This window comes from Pleurodeles waltl, chromosome 10 (assembly GCF_031143425.1).
Source record: "Pleurodeles waltl isolate 20211129_DDA chromosome 10, aPleWal1.hap1.20221129, whole genome shotgun sequence".
Lineage (NCBI taxonomy): Eukaryota > Metazoa > Chordata > Amphibia > Caudata > Salamandridae > Pleurodeles > Pleurodeles waltl.
The window spans coordinates 844,695,392-844,713,889 of NC_090449.1; the positions used below are offsets into that span (position 1 = coordinate 844,695,392).

General features: G+C 46.6%; 1 protein-coding gene across 1 annotated transcript in view; it reads left to right on the forward strand.

Moving 5' to 3' along the window:
• Positions 1-18,498, forward strand: part of LOC138262457 (ferroportin-like) — a 282,512-nt gene that overhangs the window by 182,615 nt on the left and 81,399 nt on the right. The window contains exons 6-7 of the mRNA XM_069212351.1: positions 1,504-1,780; positions 13,489-13,688. Of these exons, the coding sequence (XP_069068452.1) occupies positions 1,504-1,780; positions 13,489-13,688 (477 nt within the window). The remainder of the gene's footprint in view (positions 1-1,503; positions 1,781-13,488; positions 13,689-18,498) is intronic.

Genomic DNA, 18,498 nt, shown 5'->3' on the forward strand with positions numbered 1-18,498 from the left:
CTCTGGGTACCAGTCCCCATCCAGAACCAGTGTAGACTGTTATCCACTTGTGAGACTGTGGCTTTGCACTCCCCAGGATGGTACAGTGGGCAAACCACCCACTTAAAATACTTGTGAGACTGTGGCTTTTCACTCCCCAGGATGGTACAACGGGCAAACCACCCACTGACAGGACTTGTGAGACTGTGGCTTTGCACTCCCCAGGATGGTACAGTGGGCAAACCACCCATTGTAGAGATTTGAGAGACTGTGGCTTTGCACTCCCCAGGATTGAACAGTGGGCAAACCACCCACTGTAGAGACTTGAGAGACTGTGGCTTTGCACTCCCCAGGATCTAGCAGTGGGCAAACCACCCACTGGAGAAACTTGAGAGACTGTGGCTTTGCACTCCCCAGGATTGAACAGTGGGCAACCCACCCACTGTAGAGACTTGAGAGACTGTGGCATTGCACTCTCCAGGATATGGCAGTGGGCAACCCACCCACTGTAGAGACTTGCGAGACTGTGGCTGTGCACTCCCCAGGATACATCAATGGGCATGGAGCCCCGTCGTGGATCTGGCGTGGTGCTGTCATCCGGCTGAGGTGCCCCCCTTCCATTCCCCCTGAGGTGCCTGTTGTATTTCGATCTGATGCCCCAGCAGTGTTATCTCCGTTTCTGGACAGGTATTGTGTGTGGTCCTCGCCCATGCATTTTGGGGCCAGTGGTCCACGGACATTGAATGGTGCATACCTGCACTACTAATCGTGATGTATACATTTTTTAATGAGGATATATATCTGTATATATTAGCTTACTGTATTTTGATACATTACAATGGTTGAATTCATTTCCTTTAGTCTTTGCATTCTTCCGGGGGGGTTGGGGGTTGTTACTGTCATGTTTGGAAATGCATTGGTGTGTGTGTTGTAGTGTGCGAGGGTCGGGGTGGGGGTGGGGGTGTTGCGTGTGTGTGTCCCTGACTTTTGCCTCCCCTATGTCGTAGGTGCAGTACTCACTGTTGTCTTCGGCGGCGGAGTTGCTGATGTTCGTAGAGGAGCAGGAAGACTATCGCAGGGAGTATTTGGAGTTCCGGCTCCATGTTGCCCTCCTTCCTCGTGGAGTGTGTTGAGGTGAGCGTTTTCCCATTGTAATGGCTGTTTCCGCCGTGTTTTTATCCACGGCGAATCCACCCCGGAAAAGGTGGCAGATTGGCCTGTTGTATTACTGTGGGCGGTACTTTGTCTTCCGCCTGTCTGTTGGCGGTGTCCGCCGCGCTGCTTGTCTGTACCGCCGTGGCAGTAGGAGTGTTAAAGTGGCTTTCTTTGTTGGCGGTTTCCGCCACGGTCATAATTCCCTTTTTTTTGCCGCCGGCCTGTTTGCGGTCTTACCGCCGCTTTAAACACCGTCCGCCAGGGTTGTAATCAACACCTATATTTCCTTGGCAGAGTCCCCCAGTGCTCATACCTAATTTCCCCACTTCACATTTCATTATCACTGGATTTTTTCTTTCTGCCTTTCAGAACATCATAGAACTCAGCCTTTGTCTCGTCAGAAGCGGAAGCAGAACTCCAGAAGCAGTTGGCTCAGTCTGCACACCAGTGTTGCGGTGTCTCTGGAGAACGGAGACCAGAGACCGGCTTTTAGCCTTAGACCCTCGACTTCTGGTATCAGCTTGGCTCGGCTTGGCCCCGACTTTCTCCCCCTCAGCGCCAGCACCAGTTGCAGTTGGGAGCGTGCCAGATTTCGGCTCACCCGTCAGTGCCGCCCTCAGTGCCAGGTGCTGGACGCCAGCGCCAGGCATTGCTGCCGGCCTTCTGGCCTGCTAACCCACCCGGGTCGCCCTCAGAGGCACCAGTGGGCCATGATAGGGGTTGGGGGGGAGGGTGACTACCGAGTTTATGCTGCCGCCCTGTCACTTTGCCACTATGACCTGCCTTGCCAGGCCTCTCACCTTGCCTGGAGGCACTAGGATGAGGCAGAGAAGGGCTACCACAGCGACACTGCAGCTACACTGCAGCAGCACTGTAGATCAATCAGGGTCACTGGACTCACGAGGCCTTTGCTGCTTCTCAGGTTTCTTGAGCCCTTCCCTGAACCAGCTGGGTGGGGTGCAAAGCACCCCCTCCAGCATCTCCTGTATGCTGAAGCCCACACCAGAATCTCTCCATCATATGCCCCTGCACAGTGCCCAGACCCCAGGAGCCGGCAGGAGGCAGAAGGGTGGCCATCGAGTGAGAACTTGGCAGTTTGGTCAGTGTTCGGTCAGTTGTGCATTGACCCTCTGAACCTCTGAAACCTTGGAACACTTTGGAACACTCACAATACTCAGAATACTTGTAACAACTCTAGGAATAACCCTGGCCTTACTGACTACCCTTCTGACCTCTTCTGTTAACCTTGTAATCTGGTAGATAGTAACTCTGAGCATGAACTGGAGATCCTTCATCTGATCCTACGAGCCAGGTGGTTGCAGTAGGCAAGTGCAGTGACTGTAGGCAGTCACAGCAAAGGGTGCGCCCTGGGCCACCGCAGACGGGGCCTGGCTAGGCTGGCTGCAGATTGAAGGGGTCTGGTGACCCTCACTTGCCTTGACCACTAGCCTCCCCCCAACACTCCCACTGCCACTTACCTATATACCGATTAAAGTTGGTCAGGAGAGGCTAGGGAGCGCTCTGCCATGTGGACATTTATAGTGCTTTGGCCTTTCCAATAGGCGAATTAGACATTACAGGCCCAATGGACAAATAAGTCCAATAAAAGGAACGACAAGAAGGCAATAGAGGGAAGGAATCATGCGGTCAGGAAAAACAAGATGTCCTCCCAACAAATCGGCAGCAGGAAAGTGGAAGAGGAATCCTCAAGAATCAGCGAACCACCCCTAAACTTGGGCAGTCCCTTCGCTCATCGAGATAGAAGTGGACAAGAAAGTATCAAAAAAACGATGAATTGCTGAACTCCAGACAAAAATCTACACAAATTCTCTTTCTTGAAAAACACTGGATCAGCCATTTACATAAGCAACAGAAATATTCAGGGCCTGCAGTCACTGCTACAACCTTCAGTTTCTGCCCCCATGACAGGCAGTTCTCCCCAACAAAATCCTACCACAATTGAAGAAGTGTTAAGACCAAGACAAAGTCAAACTACAACTACAAAGAAATCCCTATTGTCTAGAAGGCAATATGAGCAAATCATTCAAGCAGAAGTCCATGCAGCATCCGTGCAGGGGCCAGGGACCCAGGTGTTGGACACTTCCAACAAAACGAGAAGCGCTATAATGCCTCAGCCCTTAGGTAACCCGAAATGGCCCTGATTGCGACCACCAAAGAGGAAAGCCTATTTCCCCCAGGTACCCAGGACATGACATCACACACATAGACTTTATCTTGCAAGCAACCCCAATGATCTGTGCAACCAAAGTCATCAATCATCAGTGCTCACAGGTGGATCAAAGCAGTGGAAACTCCTACAGCAGTGGATGAAGAGATACTATCATACCTGGGCACACAAGAGTGGACGGGCATACTGACTGCATACTCTCAAGACTCCTCTCCAGCTCACAGGACAACTCCTGGCAAAGAACCCTGCTCAACAATTTATAGCAACGTCAAGGCCATCAACGCAAGCCCAATTAGAAGGGCTGCGATACCAACTGGAATCGTCACCAACGTAAAGTCTGGGGAATCAAACACAGATGGTGCATGGGCATCCCTACTAAAAACCATGCAGCTCCTAGTTGAAGCTCTTCAATATCAATCAGAGGAAACGGACATTTAATTAACAATAGTCAATACACTTGTAGTGTTTGTAGCAGAAATAGAAGGGAAACTAAGGGACTTGAAACTTCTTTTTATGCAGGCACAGTCTGATCTGGCTAGCACACAGACTAGCTGTACATGAGGCCCAATTGTAGACAAACTATCTTCATTACTTTCCATGCACAGCAATCTGCGTGTCCCTGAAACTGTGATTTTCCAACAATTCTTCTCTCTCCTACTTCAAAACTGGTGTTCCAGTTCAAGACTTACGCACAGCAAAGAGCACAGTGTGTGACCAGGGAGTAAGGGACCAGGTTTGGGAATTAGGGAATCACCTGATGTAGGAAATACCAATCACCCTGAGTCTGGAAGCCGGCAATGCTCAACCTCTGGGAAACGCCCAACCACTTGGTAGCCCTGCAGACAGAAAAACAAATGCCAAACAAAGACAGGCTCAAAGGAGAAAACGACGCAATAAGAAACCTCCAGGAAACAGCAAGGACACTGCCCTCCGCTTTAAGCTAGCGACCGGCCCCAAACCCGGCCCTTCTGCAACAGAGACATGCCAAGCAGTAGCTTATCCACCGATCCCAGGATCAAAAGGGAACTCTAACATCAAAAAATCACTTAGCGAGAAGCCCATTACCAACATATAGAAAAGATCTGCGCAAATGCAGCGAACCATCGAAGGGGCATGACCAACATAGATCGGCCCCTCTGCCTGCCTTAACTATAGCACAAGGGGCCCATACAACACAGACCGCCTACAAAGAGCAATTACCCACTTGAAGCGAGCCACGACAAGGGGAGGCACCCCAACACCAAAACTATTACAGTTAAAACTGCATCGGCTGCACTAGTGACACATCCAGAGGAATGGGTGGTTACCCCTAAATCCAACATCGTTATTGTCAAATCTGTGCAGGTTGTGCACACTTCAGAGAGCCTTGCTAACAGAGTCTGCAATCCATTTGTATACAATAACACACTGGTTCCCATTGTCACACCGCTGCTGGAATCTACACTACCCAACCTTTCTTTCCCTAAAGCTAGAACTTAGAATGCAACAACCGGTAATTGAATCAGGCCAAATCAAAATACAAAAGTCACTAATAGCCAGCCCGGAACACGGGCGAAGTACTTAATCAATCACCACAAAAACTGGAGATGCCCACTGAGCATTTAGGCACCAACATTCTCAGGTTATGGCCACACTATAACTCAAGAGGCACGGCTGACATCCTGAACAGTGGTAACATCCTTTGGCTGTTATCACATATTCCAGCCACTGTTGCTCTGTGTACAACGGATCTCCTGGCTGTAGAGTTTTCTCACATGGATGTATCATCATCACATGAAGTGACTAAGGCCATGTGAAGGTCAACCTCAATAGTCCAAAAAATCTTTGATGAAGGAGCCATCTTCAAGTGATGGGGTGTAAGTATTACCAAGCACCGTTAAGTTGGGTATCTGCTCCCTCTACTAATGGCTAGCTTTAATATCAAGCCAGCTCCGTCCTCAAGAGTGCCCTGAAATGCTCACGTGCAAATCAAGGACCACAACAGTCACCATCTCAGAAGTTCACTGGAGCTGCCCATCTCCAAAAGATCTTCAACTTTCTAAAAGCGACCCTAGGCGGATCTCCAGAACAATTAACAATCATAACTGTTCCCGGTGACAAACCTCAGACAAAAGAAGGGGCGCTTCAACAAGCAAGGACACTTTCTGTCTCTGCTCGTGGAACATGAATGGCCTCCTTGCTAAATCCTCGAATCAAGTCTTCCTTGAGTTGTTTTGCCCTTTTGACATCATACTGATGCAGGAAACATGGCTAGATGAACCTCTCCACCTGCAGGGCTACATGTGTTTTTCCCACCAGCAATTAGGAAGGCGAAGCATATGTCTCCTTAGCTATGTCAGTTAAAGTCACTCCCCTTGCCTTTAACTTCCCATTCATCAATACAGTTAAAATCACTACAATTGAGAATAAGCCCACAGTAGAGGTAGTAATTGTAAACATTTGTATCCATTCAAATCAAAAGTCGCCACTCAGCAGGTGGATCAGCTTGAGAACTACATAAGAGAAATAGCTGAAACTGAAAACATCATTCTCTCAGGTGATTTCAATCTGCATTTACCTGGAGCCTCCACGACGAAGTTGCAGCTGCTCTTTCCTCCATCTGGGGAATACAAATGCAAGGGAACAATAAGCACGGGAAAGGCACAACAATAAGCAGGGCGCAACTTAACGGCCTGGAACAACTACAATTTAGGGCTCTGAACTGAAGATTCCGGGACGGCTTTCCACCAGCTGCCTCATACTTCTCAGCAACCACCTCTACAACCATAGACTACTCTTTTGTCTATCTGCCACTGTTCGAACAAGCCACCGCATATCACTTAAGGGACAGAGCTGAAAGTGACCATCACCCACAGGAGCCCTCCTACTGACGGTCCCCAAATTTGACAAAACAGGAGCCTCCTTTAATACCATCTACACTACAAATTACAAACGGGTCAAATGTGTCCAATCAAACATAGAGTGCTTATCGAAATTCAGCAATGGTCTTGGTAGCTGAGCTGGAAGCCACAAGTAGTAGTAAGGGGCCAAAGTGAGAATTGCTAACTACTACGCTACGCAACAAGTTTGCGGAATCCGCTCCCTCCGGACCTCAGACAGCACTTTCAGTGATAACACAAATGCTGCAGGAGCAAAGAGTCAAACTACAAGAACTCAAAAGGAAAATTAACACCACCATAAGGAATCCCAGAAGTAGGCCTGATAACGTAGTCCTGCTAGGAGTTGTAGGGCACCAGAAATGGAAACTAAGTAAGCCTACGTGTCATTCAATAGGTCATGTGAAGAAGATCCATGGGCCGAGCTATATATGGATGCAAAGTGTAACACCAGCGCGCGTTTCTGGCATACAATATGAACACTTTCAAGCCCCTCACACGGAGGCATTACATCATACATACTGGAAGATGTCTGGGCACAACACCTTGGTGACTACTTTAATTGCCACCATGCAACTTCCGTCTCCAACAAAATGCCAAACACAAAGATCGACGAGTACAAGAACACTCCACTTCCACATGTGTTCTCTGGAACCTTCACTCATCATAACTGCAACATCAGATTGAACCCCAACAGAACAAAGTTGATAATCGATCAGATAGCCAAAGGCAGGAAGAAAGGAGCACCATGACCAAATAGCCTTCCCCCTGCAGTCTTCAAGCATAATGGGGTTTTCTGGGCTACAGCTTTAGAACCTCTCTACTCAGAAACCTGCCTTGGCATAATTCTATTGTCTTGTAAAGGATCCATAATCTCACCCATCTTCAAAAATGGGGATAGGTCACTCCCAAAAAACTACCGCTTAATTGCTCTACTTTATAATGAAGCAAAGTACTTTGCAGGACTCCTGCTGGAGAACCTGTCAGCATAGATTGCTGAAAAGAGAATAATCCCCTCTACTCAAACTGGGTTCTCAAAAGCAACTGACACAACAACAAATATCATGAGTATCACACTCCTCATTGACAAAGTGAATGCACAGAAACAGCAGCTCTATCTATGCTTTGTCGAATTTAGGGCTGCCTTTGATCATGTGGAGAGGAACTTGCTTTTTAGGAAATTAACATTCTGGGGCATCCCCCAATCTCTTTTAGACCTGATAATAACCCTACACATGGACACCTGGGTACAAATTAAACACGCACCTCTCGACAAGGATACCTACCACCAAGGGGCTGAAGCAGGGTTGTGTCCAGGCCCCCACAATATTTAATCTATAGTTAGCAGACCTGGCAGGGGTTCTTGCCGCCATAAACTCACATGCTCCAAATATTGGGGACAAGACGCTGCTCTGCCTTATGTACGGAGATGACCTTGTTTTGATAAGCCATAACAAGATAGAGCTCCAGCGATTAATAAATTCCACTCAGCCGTACCCGGAAGCTAACATCTTGACTTCAAATTTTGAAAACCCCCATACAATGTCACTCAGCAACAAGGAGAAGCTCCCTCAGGTGTGGTACTGGGGCAAGACACATCTCCTGCAAGCACACAAATACAAATATCTTTTGGTCATCATTGATAAGTCAGGCAACTTTGTGCAACAAAGAGGTAGCATTATGGGGAAAGGCCGGGTCTTAGCAGTATCCTTAAAAAGGCTAAGAACCGAACTGAACGTTCCATCATTACCTCTTACAGGTAATAAAAGCCAAGATCCTGCCCACAATAACTTATGGGAGTGAAATGCAAAGAGGAAGAGATTCACAAACCCTAGATTGCACAATATGCTAATCTTACAGGACCATCTTCAACCTTCAGAAACACACTCCTCCCGGCCAAATTAGACTTGAGTTTGGTCTGTTGACTCAATCTCTGGAAAAATGATGTGTTTACATAATTTTTTGGAGAAAAGTCCTGGGAGCCACTTCAACTAACTTAACTACCATCTATGGTAGGAGCTCCAGCAAAAGAACACCTCACCGGCCAGAGTCTAGCTGGAAGACTCATTGAGGAAGACAGGGCTCACTGATTTATGGGGGACTCAAACTTCACACAGCATCTTCAAAAAAGCAGTTTGGAGGTCAAAGCAGCCTTCTCAAAGAGGGCTCATGCCTGGATGACACTTAACACCTATACGACCTTGGGTCCACAGGCCTCGGCTTTTAAAGGCAAACTAAAGAGCAGTTTTTAAGGTACCGACTGGGGCTTCTACCGTTTGCATTAAACACAGCCCCTTGGTTCAGCGATCCAGCAAACACTACCCGATGCCTGTGTGTCCTGCTGGCATAGAAGACCTTCAACATCTGTTTTGCACTTGTGAAAACCTCCCACATGAAAATAAAGCACTTTAAAAAAATCTATTTAATGAAAGGGGCCTACGAACAAGGAGACAAGCTGTGCTGGCATGCTTTGCTCTAGGGGACCTATGGCTAAACTTCTGACTGGCAACTAAAAAGCAACAGGGGCCAGTACGACAATACTGCTATGGCAAACTCTTTAATTAATTTTCCCATGTCCTTTTACAGATCTTCTCATGTCCTTTTATTCAATGTAGCATTTGCAAGGTTGCAACGAGCCACTAAGATACATAAATAAGCCAGCACAAAGTTGACCAAGACATAGACACTGGCTCCTTATGCTACTGGTTGCCTGCCGCTACCTGACTAGACATATTAGCTGATGGAAAGTTCTAGAAGTAACCCAGCAGCAAATGAAAATGAGACCTAATGACACTTCAGAATCTGATGATATCTTTTAAATGTTGCATTAAATTGTGAATATGGTTTTTCTGCAATTGTTTTAAGTAACTATGCAAATAAAGTATCTATCTATCTATCTATCTATCTATCTATCTATCTATCTATCTATCTATCTATCTATCTATCTATCTATCTATCTATCTATCTATCTATCTATCACTGGAGCCATATGATAAATTACCTAAGACTCAAAGGCTTGCATTAAATGGACCCCAGGAAAGCAAGACCACACCCCAGGCCATATCTCCGCTATTAGCAACCTTATCTGTCTTTTGTTGAGAAAGGACATCCAAGCCTTTCCTGATGTAGGGACCAGATGTGTCCTACAGGGCAGGGATAGTCTTCTTCTTTTGAGACAACAGTAAGCTATGCTTTGGTCCTTTGGTGGATTTGGGGGGAGTAGGATATGAGTTTGGGGAATGCATGGGGTTTGCCATCTTGCCATAGCACTCATCACTCAGACAAACCTTAACAGCAAAGAACCTTTCGCATGTAGGCAGTATTTAATTTGAGCCGGTGATTGTCAGAGGGGGTCCCAGCACTTATTTTGGGTCCAGCACTTATTTTTTTGTTTCGGGTATTTACTGAGTGTAGAAGAAGGAAAAACACACAGAACCAAAAAATGGAGGGAGAAAAAGACAGCAGAACAATTACAAACAGAAAGCAGGAACCTGCAAGAGTGAGAAAAGGGGTCAGAGACTGTTTCATGGCAGATTAAAAACTACTGGCCTTGGTATTCAGGGTGCCCACTTTTAATTGCAATGGCTTCCAGCTTTTGAACAGGGCTTTCGGCACCAGCATTCTTTCTTTCACAAAATAGGCAAAATATTTAGGAACCTGGTCACAACGTGGTATAATTATGCAGGGAAATAGGTTATTGCCAATCAGGAATGGAGTCTGTGTATTAGAAGCCCCTGCATAGACTCTTTCAGGAAAAGACATGACCGGAGCGGGAGGGTTTAAGAAGACTTTTCAGGTGCCCGATAAATTGTGGAGAGAACTGTTTCCGACTTTATCTTGCATCTTGGGGACTCCAATACCCTCCATCAGCTAAGATAGCCTTTTGCTTACACATATAAGCAAAGTAGCTGTAGGGTTAAATTCACGAGAACGAAATGGAATGTTATGAGGGATAATGTTCTAGGAGGGGGGCTTTGGAATGGAGCAGTAAGGACAGAGAAAGCTGTGGTCTGGTAGTAAGCTGGGAGTTATGCATGATGTCCATGTTGTTTTACTGGAAATAAAGAATTCACTGTTTATCATCTCCTGCGTGATTGCTACATGAATTGTCGAGGAGGGAAACTCTGCACAGGGGGCAGAGTAATATATCATGACTCCCAACCCCTGGTTACCGGAAGAAAGATAACGAACTACAATCCATGTAAGTGATTGAACCTACATGTTTTCTTTGTGTAAACCTCAACAGTGTAAAATCGCTGAATAACATCGGTGAGAAAATTGGAAAACAAGACCTTGAATTTCCTGAAGCGCAATGGCCAATACGCGCGTGGACACTTTGAAAAGAAGCAACTCCAAGGCTTCACGCGCTGTTGCTTAGCAAGCGCCCTTTGTTCTGGAGTGTGTGCGCGCGATTATGCTGTGGGACTCGGATGGACGACTTGAGGGCGTGGCTGGGTGATACTGACTTCCTGTTTGCCAGAGCTTCTTAAAACATAGGGAGAGAAGAAGGCCTAGGAAAAGAAGAAGGACTAGGAAGAGAAGAAGGACTGTGTTATAAAGATAGAAAAAGAAATAGGAATTCGGAAATAAGTAGATTCTAATTAGGATGACTGATAAAATACATTATTAGAATTATTATTTTAAATTGGTATTTTAGATACTTATTTTAGTTTCTTAATTTAGATTGTTATTTTAGTAATTGTTGGTAGTTTGTGATTTTTACATTTTCCTTGCGGGATGGCTGAGCAGAACATGTCCTCACCACCACGCATTCTACCTGTACCAGGTGAACCAACTATAAAATGGAAGAGACGGAAGAATATTTTTTCAGCTTATTTATTAGCCATAGCTGGTGATAGATACAGTCCTATTAGGAAACAAGCGATATTACTACATCATCTAGGGGCGGAAGGGAGAAGAATATATGATGACTTAGCCGAAATACCTTTGAGTACAGGAGAGGGACAGCCCTCGAATGTTTATGAGATGTCACTGCAAATGTTGGAAAAACATTTTACTCCCAAATTGAATATAGTATTTGAATGTCATAAGTTCTTTTCCCGCGTTCAAGGTCAGGATGAAGATACAGGGAGTCATTCCGACCCCGGCGGTCAAGGACCGCCGGGGCCGGGGATGCGGGAGCACCGCCAACAGGCTGGCGGTGCTCCTCAGGGCATTCTGACCGCGGCGGTTCACCCGCGGTCAGAACAGGAAAACCGGCGGTCTCCCGCCGGTTTTCCGCTGTCCTGCAGAATCCTCCATGGCGGCGCAGCTTGCTGCGCCACCATGGGGATTCTGACACCCCATACCGCCATCCTGTTCCTGGCGGGTCGCCCGCCAGGAACAGGATGGCGGTATGGGGTGTTGTGGGGCCCCTGGGGGCCCCTGCAGTGCCCATGCCAATGGCATGGGCACTGCAGGGGCCCCCGTAAGAGGGCCCCACTTTGTATTTCAGTGTCTGCTCTGCAGACACTGAAATACGCGACGGGTGCCACTGCACCCGTCGCACATTCCCACTCCGCCGGCTCCATTCGGAGCCGGCTTCCTCGTGGGGAGGGGTTTCCCGCTGGGCTGGCGGGTGGCCTTCTGGCGGTCGCCCGCCAGCCCAGCGGGAAAGCCAGAATGGCCTCCGCGGTCTTTCGACCGCAGAGCGGCCATATGGCGGCTCCCTCCAGGCGGGCGGATCCCGCCGCCCGCGGGGGTCAGAATGACCCCCATAATGTCATATCTGGCTGCTTTGAGAGGTTTGGCTGTCACATGTGATTTTCGTGACCTATGTGACTCCTCAGTACATGATCAAATAGTACGTTGAACAAACAACAAAAAAGTGAAGGAAAAATTATTTTTTTGTAATGGGGACCGCGGGAGTGCGGCCGCATTGGCGGCCGCACGGCGGTTACAGCTTGGCGGGCGGCTGCAGCATATCACCAGGTCAATTTGCATCCGAAATCTCGACCCCTAACTTCCTTTGTAACGCCTCTGGGGGCATATCGAGATTGCAGGATGCCTTTCGGTTTGGCGTCAGCCGTATTCCAGAGGATAATGCAGAACATTTTTAAGGATTTGAACAATGTCCTGTGTTTCCAGGATGACATAATTGTTGTAGGCAACTCTTTTGAGGAGCATGATGAGTTATTGCAGATAATGTTGAGAAGGATTGAAAACATGGGTTAACTGTGAAGAGAGAAAAATGCCAGTTGAGAAAGAGTTGTGTGATCTATCTGGGGCATGAAATGTCCTCAGAGGGTATCAAACCAAAAAAAAGTATTATAAAGGCGATTACTGAAGCTCCGAGACCAGGCAACAAAGATCAATTAAGGTCATTCCTAGGATTAGCAGAGTATTGCTCGAAATTTGTATATAATTTCGCTGATCTTGTGGAGATAATTTTTTGATGAAATGTATAATATGGAATTAGAGGCGGTTTCTATAGATGGAGAACTGGCCCTTGGAAAAGATGAATGGGAAGAGGCTGTAAAAAATTATGTAGAGTATGATGAATTGAAGAGATTCATCATGGGACAAAGTTTTGATGTGGAGCAGAGTAGTTTGAAACAATATTGGGTGGTGAGAAATTAATTGAGTGTGCAAGGTGAGAGAATATTGAGAAGGGACAGAATGGTGCCTCGCACAAAGTTGAGAGGAAGACTGGTAAAGATTGTTCATGAGGGACATTTGGGAAGGAGCTTAACTAAAAGATTGCAGCAATTTTATTGGTGGCCTGGAATAGACAGGGACGTGGAGAAGATGGTAGAGGAATGTCAAGCTTGTAATGATAGTGACAAGACGAAAGTGGTTAGGGAACCACCTTTAAGCTGTATGCAGTTTCCTGAGGCACCATGGGAAAAATTAGCTTTTGATTAGTTGGGGCCAGTGGATAAATTGGGAAGAAGTAATTGTTTTCTCATGGTCTTGGTAGACTATTATAGCAAGTGGTTTGTAATTCAGACTGTTGAACAGATTACTACCAACAAGGTTATAGATTTCTTAGAGAAACGTTTTTGGAGGAAGGGATTCCAAAGGTATTAGTTACGGATAATGGTGTGCAATTAGTCTCCGCAGCTATGACAGAGTTTCTCAATGAGTTAAAGGTGAAAAATGAGAGGGTGGCACTGTTCCGGCCTCAGGCGAATGGGCTGGTGGAAAGGGTAAACAGGATTGTATTGGAGAACATACAGCTGACATTGGCGAATGGATTGAATTGGAATGAGAAATTGAGCAAAATGCTGTGGGTGCAAAGAGTGACACCCCATTCGGTGACAGGAGTGTCACCTTTCATTGCCCTTAAAGGGAGATAACCGGGAATGAAAGAATCTCCTTGGTGGTTGAACAAGAAGAAACGGGGGTTGATCAGAAAAACTTGAAGGCGAGGGCTATGTATTTTCAGAGGAAGAATAAAACGAGTTATGACAGGCGGAAGAGTGTGAAGTATGCCAATCTGAAGATTGGAGATTTGGTTGCGGTGAAGAAAGTTGGAATTATAAAGAAAGGTGAGAGCAAATTTTACAAGCCACAAAAGGTAGTATCAGTGAAAAATTCTGCAGTTAAGTTAGAGGATGGTAGAGAATGGAGTGTAGGAAACCTGTGTATAGTTAAACAGGGGTAAAGATTTGCTAGGTGAATGAAAGAGTTAGGGGACATTATGTGTACATAGTTATCGGTTTGTGTAACCTAGTTAGAAATATAATATGTATATAGTTTATTGTAGTTGTTATGTGATTAGTAATGTAGATAACCTTATTGTAAATTCTTGGGTGAATGAAATTTGTTCGATTTTATAAAGGGGGAGATGTGTAGGGTTAAGCTCGCGGGAAGGAAATAGAATGTTATGAGGGATAATGTTCTAGGAGGGGTGCTTTGGAATGGAGCAGTGAGGAGAGAGAAAGCTATGGCCTGGAAGTAAGCTGGGAGTTATGCATGATGTTCATGTCGTTTTACTGGACATTGACTACTGTAGCAATCACGCATCTCCTGCGTGATTGCTACAGTAGTCAGTGTCTTGTTCAGAGCACCCTCTCTGATGAAGTGGGCAAGTGAAGAAAGTCCTGCCAGTATACTAGTAGAAATGCACAATCCCTTAGGTAGCACAAGTAGAATATTTCTGCTTTTTCTGGGGAGTTGAGAAGGCCCTGGCATGGAATGGAGAAGGCCTTTTAGATTGAGGGAAATAACCCTTTTGGGACCCATTGTAGCTGGGCATTTTGCTTTAGACCTGAGTGGGAGATGTGGGGAACTTTCCCACAACTTTGACCTCTGGCTTTATGCCTACGAACATATTAATGGGCATATGGAGACTTTTGGAGTACAAGGGAGGAAGTTCCAGAGCTTTTTACGGAAAGTTAGTGCTCAGAAATTGCAAAGGTTTTCCTAAAAAGATGCAACTTACCAGCTGCATCTTCCATGTTTCATACTTTAACTTTTGGCCACCAAGTTTGAGGCCCCTGCAGGACTGCGAAAAACAGGTGCCTGACCTTCTGGAGTGCTGTCTGGCTACAACCTCCAGCTTTACCTCACTGAATATTTCCAACCTCCACTATGGTTTCTAAATCCTATGACTGGAAAAAACACCATCCCCTCTTCAACCTTGCTCCATCGACCATCAACTGCAAAGGGTTCCTTTTTCTGTCATGCATAATTTTTGACTGGCTCCAGCCAACAGATTTGAGCTGATCTTGCTCAACTGCTGCTTGGCTTGGAGAGGACGTAACTCTTAGTCAACTACACCCCATTCACTTACATTGAGTTTTACATCATGTTGTTTTTTTCTTGAATGTTTTTTGTTTTTATTTAATAATTCCCTACCGTGACATCAACTTTCTTTATTTTGGAGTAATTTTAATAATTATATGTTATACGTTTTAACAACATTGTTTTGGGATATCTAAATTGTTGATTTATGAACTATATATATATTTTTAGGTCTGGTGTTAGCCAAGACCTTTTGATTTTACTAAAATGATATGTATGATATACTTACTTAAGTGTCCTTTCAGCCACATCTCTTCATCGATTGGTCTGTTGTTGTGACATTCACATTTTGCGTCCATCCACTACAGCATACAGCATTGGACAATGCGTCAGCCTATCTCAGCAACTGACTAACTTTACTTTGAGTGACTGCATTTTGCTCTCTCACATTGACCACATCCAAACAAGGTTGTTCCCTTCAGTGCCAGTTTTTTTGTTTTTACTTTATAATTACTTTGGCGTTGCCTTTATGTTTAGAGCCTGATTTCAAAGCAGGACGCATAATACCAGATGTGAGCACAGGCCACATTCCACACTTTATTAGCTCCTTTCTCCTGCCAATGCTGTTGTATAGTCCTTCTGAAGTGCCCTTTGCTTTCCAGACGGTTGATATTTCACACCATCCATTTGAAACAGTTCTGTTTGTTTACTATGCATGCAATACACAAACCAAAAACTTCATTATCATTATTATTATTATTATTTCTTTCCAACTTTCTCTTGCCTTTTTTCCTTCTTTCCTTCTTTCTTTCCATTTTCTTTCTCTTTCCTTCCTTTTTATTCCTTCTTACTTTCTTTCCTACTTTCTTTCTTTCTTTGTTTCTTTCTTTCTTTCTTTCTTTCATTATTTCCTTTTTTCTTTCTTACTTTGTTTTTGTGTCCTTCTTTTCTTTTTCTGTCTTTCCTTCTTTCTTGCCTTTTTGTATTTCCTTCTTTCTTTCTTTCTCTTTCATTCTTTCTTTCTTTCTTTCCTATGTCATTCTTTTTCTTTCTTTCTTTCTTTCTTTCTTTCTTTCTTTCTTCTTTTCCTTTCTTTTCTTCTCTTTTCTTTTCTTTGCTTTTCTTTTCTTTCTTTCTCATTTCCTTTCCTTTAAGGCAAGAGGGTGGCAGTCAAAGGCAGAACAATTGGATTTTTTGGGTCAAGGCATTTATGACAATGATTTATGACACTTAGGTGGTCATTCCAACCTCGGCGGTAAAAGGCACTTACCGCCAGACAGAAGACCGCCATAACACCGCCGCGGTCGCGGTAAACCGCCACGGTCATTCTGACCCACACTAGGCAAACCGCTAAAATACCGCCATCCACAAAAGTCCGCCACACCAAAGGTCAGCGATAAACTGGCGATGACCAAACCTCCATCGTCACGCCAACAGAAATACGCCCATGCCATTACGACCCACAAATCCACGCGGCGGTCTTTCAACCGCGGTATTCTATTGGCGGTACACACCGCCGCGGTCGAAATACACATACACGTACAAAACAGTACCACATTGGACAATTCGAAATACACACACCTGATACACATACACACACCACTCCCACACACCCAATACATTATAAAACACACACCCACATCACCCACAAACCCTTGCGACCAGAAATTTCGAACGAAGACCAGAGAGAGACACCACAATCTACAAACAAGCATCCACAGGCACACAATACCAATACCCACAGAACTTCCACGCACCTCACACAACACACCACTAAATAGCACCCCACCTATCACTACACACTCCACCCCACACATCATCCACACCACCCCATGGCACCTCAAAGACACCCCAGGTTCTCAGATGCTGAACTCAGGGTCATGGTGGAGGAAATCCTACGAGTCGAGCCCCAGCTGTTCGGGACACAGGTGCAGCACACCACCATTGCCAGGAAGATGGAGCTATGGAGCAGAATAGTGGACAGGGTCAACGCTGTGGGACAGCACCCAAGAAATCGGGATGACATCAGGAATAGGTGGAACGACCTACGGGGGAAGGTGCGTTCCATGGTATCAAGGCACAACATTGCGGTACAGCGGACTGGCGGCGGACCCCCACCTCCTCCCCCCGAATTTACAACATGGGAGGAGCAAGTCTTGAACATCCTGCATCCTGAGGGCCTCGCTGGAGTAGGCGGAGGAATGGACTGGTAAGTCTCATCTTCACTACTTCATCCCCCCCACCCCACCTGCATGCCAACTCATACCCCCACCCTCACCCCCTTCACAACTACCCCTTGCAAATGTCTCACCATCACAACCCACCCATCCCAAAACTTAGCCCTGCATGCGGCCCCAAAGCATGGACACCCATCACCAAAGCATGCCCAATGCACGTACCCATCACCCCCCCCCCAAAACACCATCACAACAGCCCCCACAAAGGAATGCCAGCACTGGGGTACACGGGCACCCACCCATTGCACGCCATTGGCACACACAGAAGCAATAACCATACTTTTATACCCCTGCAGGACCCGAACGCCAGGTCACCGCGAAGGAGGGTCCACAAATGTCCCCTCCACCCCCAGAAGAGGCCCACAGTGAGGACAGCAGCTCTGTCTCCCTGGATCTAGATGACCAGCCCGGTCCATCGGGGACCTCTGGACAGTCGGTTCCCCTCAGACAGGCACAGGCCACAGCAGACCTACCCCCCTCTGGGAACACCAGCACAGCACCCACCCCATACCTCTGTCCCCAGGACACGTCAATCAGCGGTGTGTCCACTACAGGGAACCCAGGCTAACCCACCACCCCAACAACAACAGGGACCTGGGGGCAGTGGTAGTGGGCACACGGTCCAGGGGACGGAGGCCCAAGGAAACAGGGGAACTGGGAGGGCAGCTGTGCGACAGGGGGGGGGACAAGCCTAGGGAACCCACTCTCCACGAGGCCCTCTCCTCCATCATGGGAGCATACCACCACTCCCAGGAGACGATGGCGACGGTCCTGGCCAGGTTTCAAGAAATGGGTTCCATCGTAGTGGCCCTGAATGAGTTAATCTCCACATTACGGACCACTCTGGCACCTCAAAGGGCCCCTGACACTAGCATGGACCAAGTACAGGCTACCACCTCCGCCGGCGCTAGTGGACAGGAGGCCCCGACAGAAGACCAACAGGCCACCAGAACCCCACCCCCTGCAGAAGGAGAACCACCCCGCAAGCGGGCCCTGAGATCCAGGAAGAAGACAGAGTAACATGTCAAGACCCCCGCCAGCAAAGGATACCGCCCTGATTGTCATCCCACTGTCCCACATTGTCACCCTGTCCAACATTAAACTGCCCCTGCTCCACTTCCCACAGGCATTTGGACAATGCACCTGTGAACCTGATAGTCTGGACTCTGCCATGGACAATCTTCCACCATCACCCCTCACCGATTTGCAACCACCCATCCAAATTAGAGCACTTGAATAAACACACTTATTGCACATAAACAATCTGGAGTCTTTCTGTGATTTTAACAAATGTTTTAGACATGACAGTGCCAAAATTGTTATTCACATAGTGATGCCAAAAAAACGCTGTCACACAGCTGTAGTCCATGGGGAA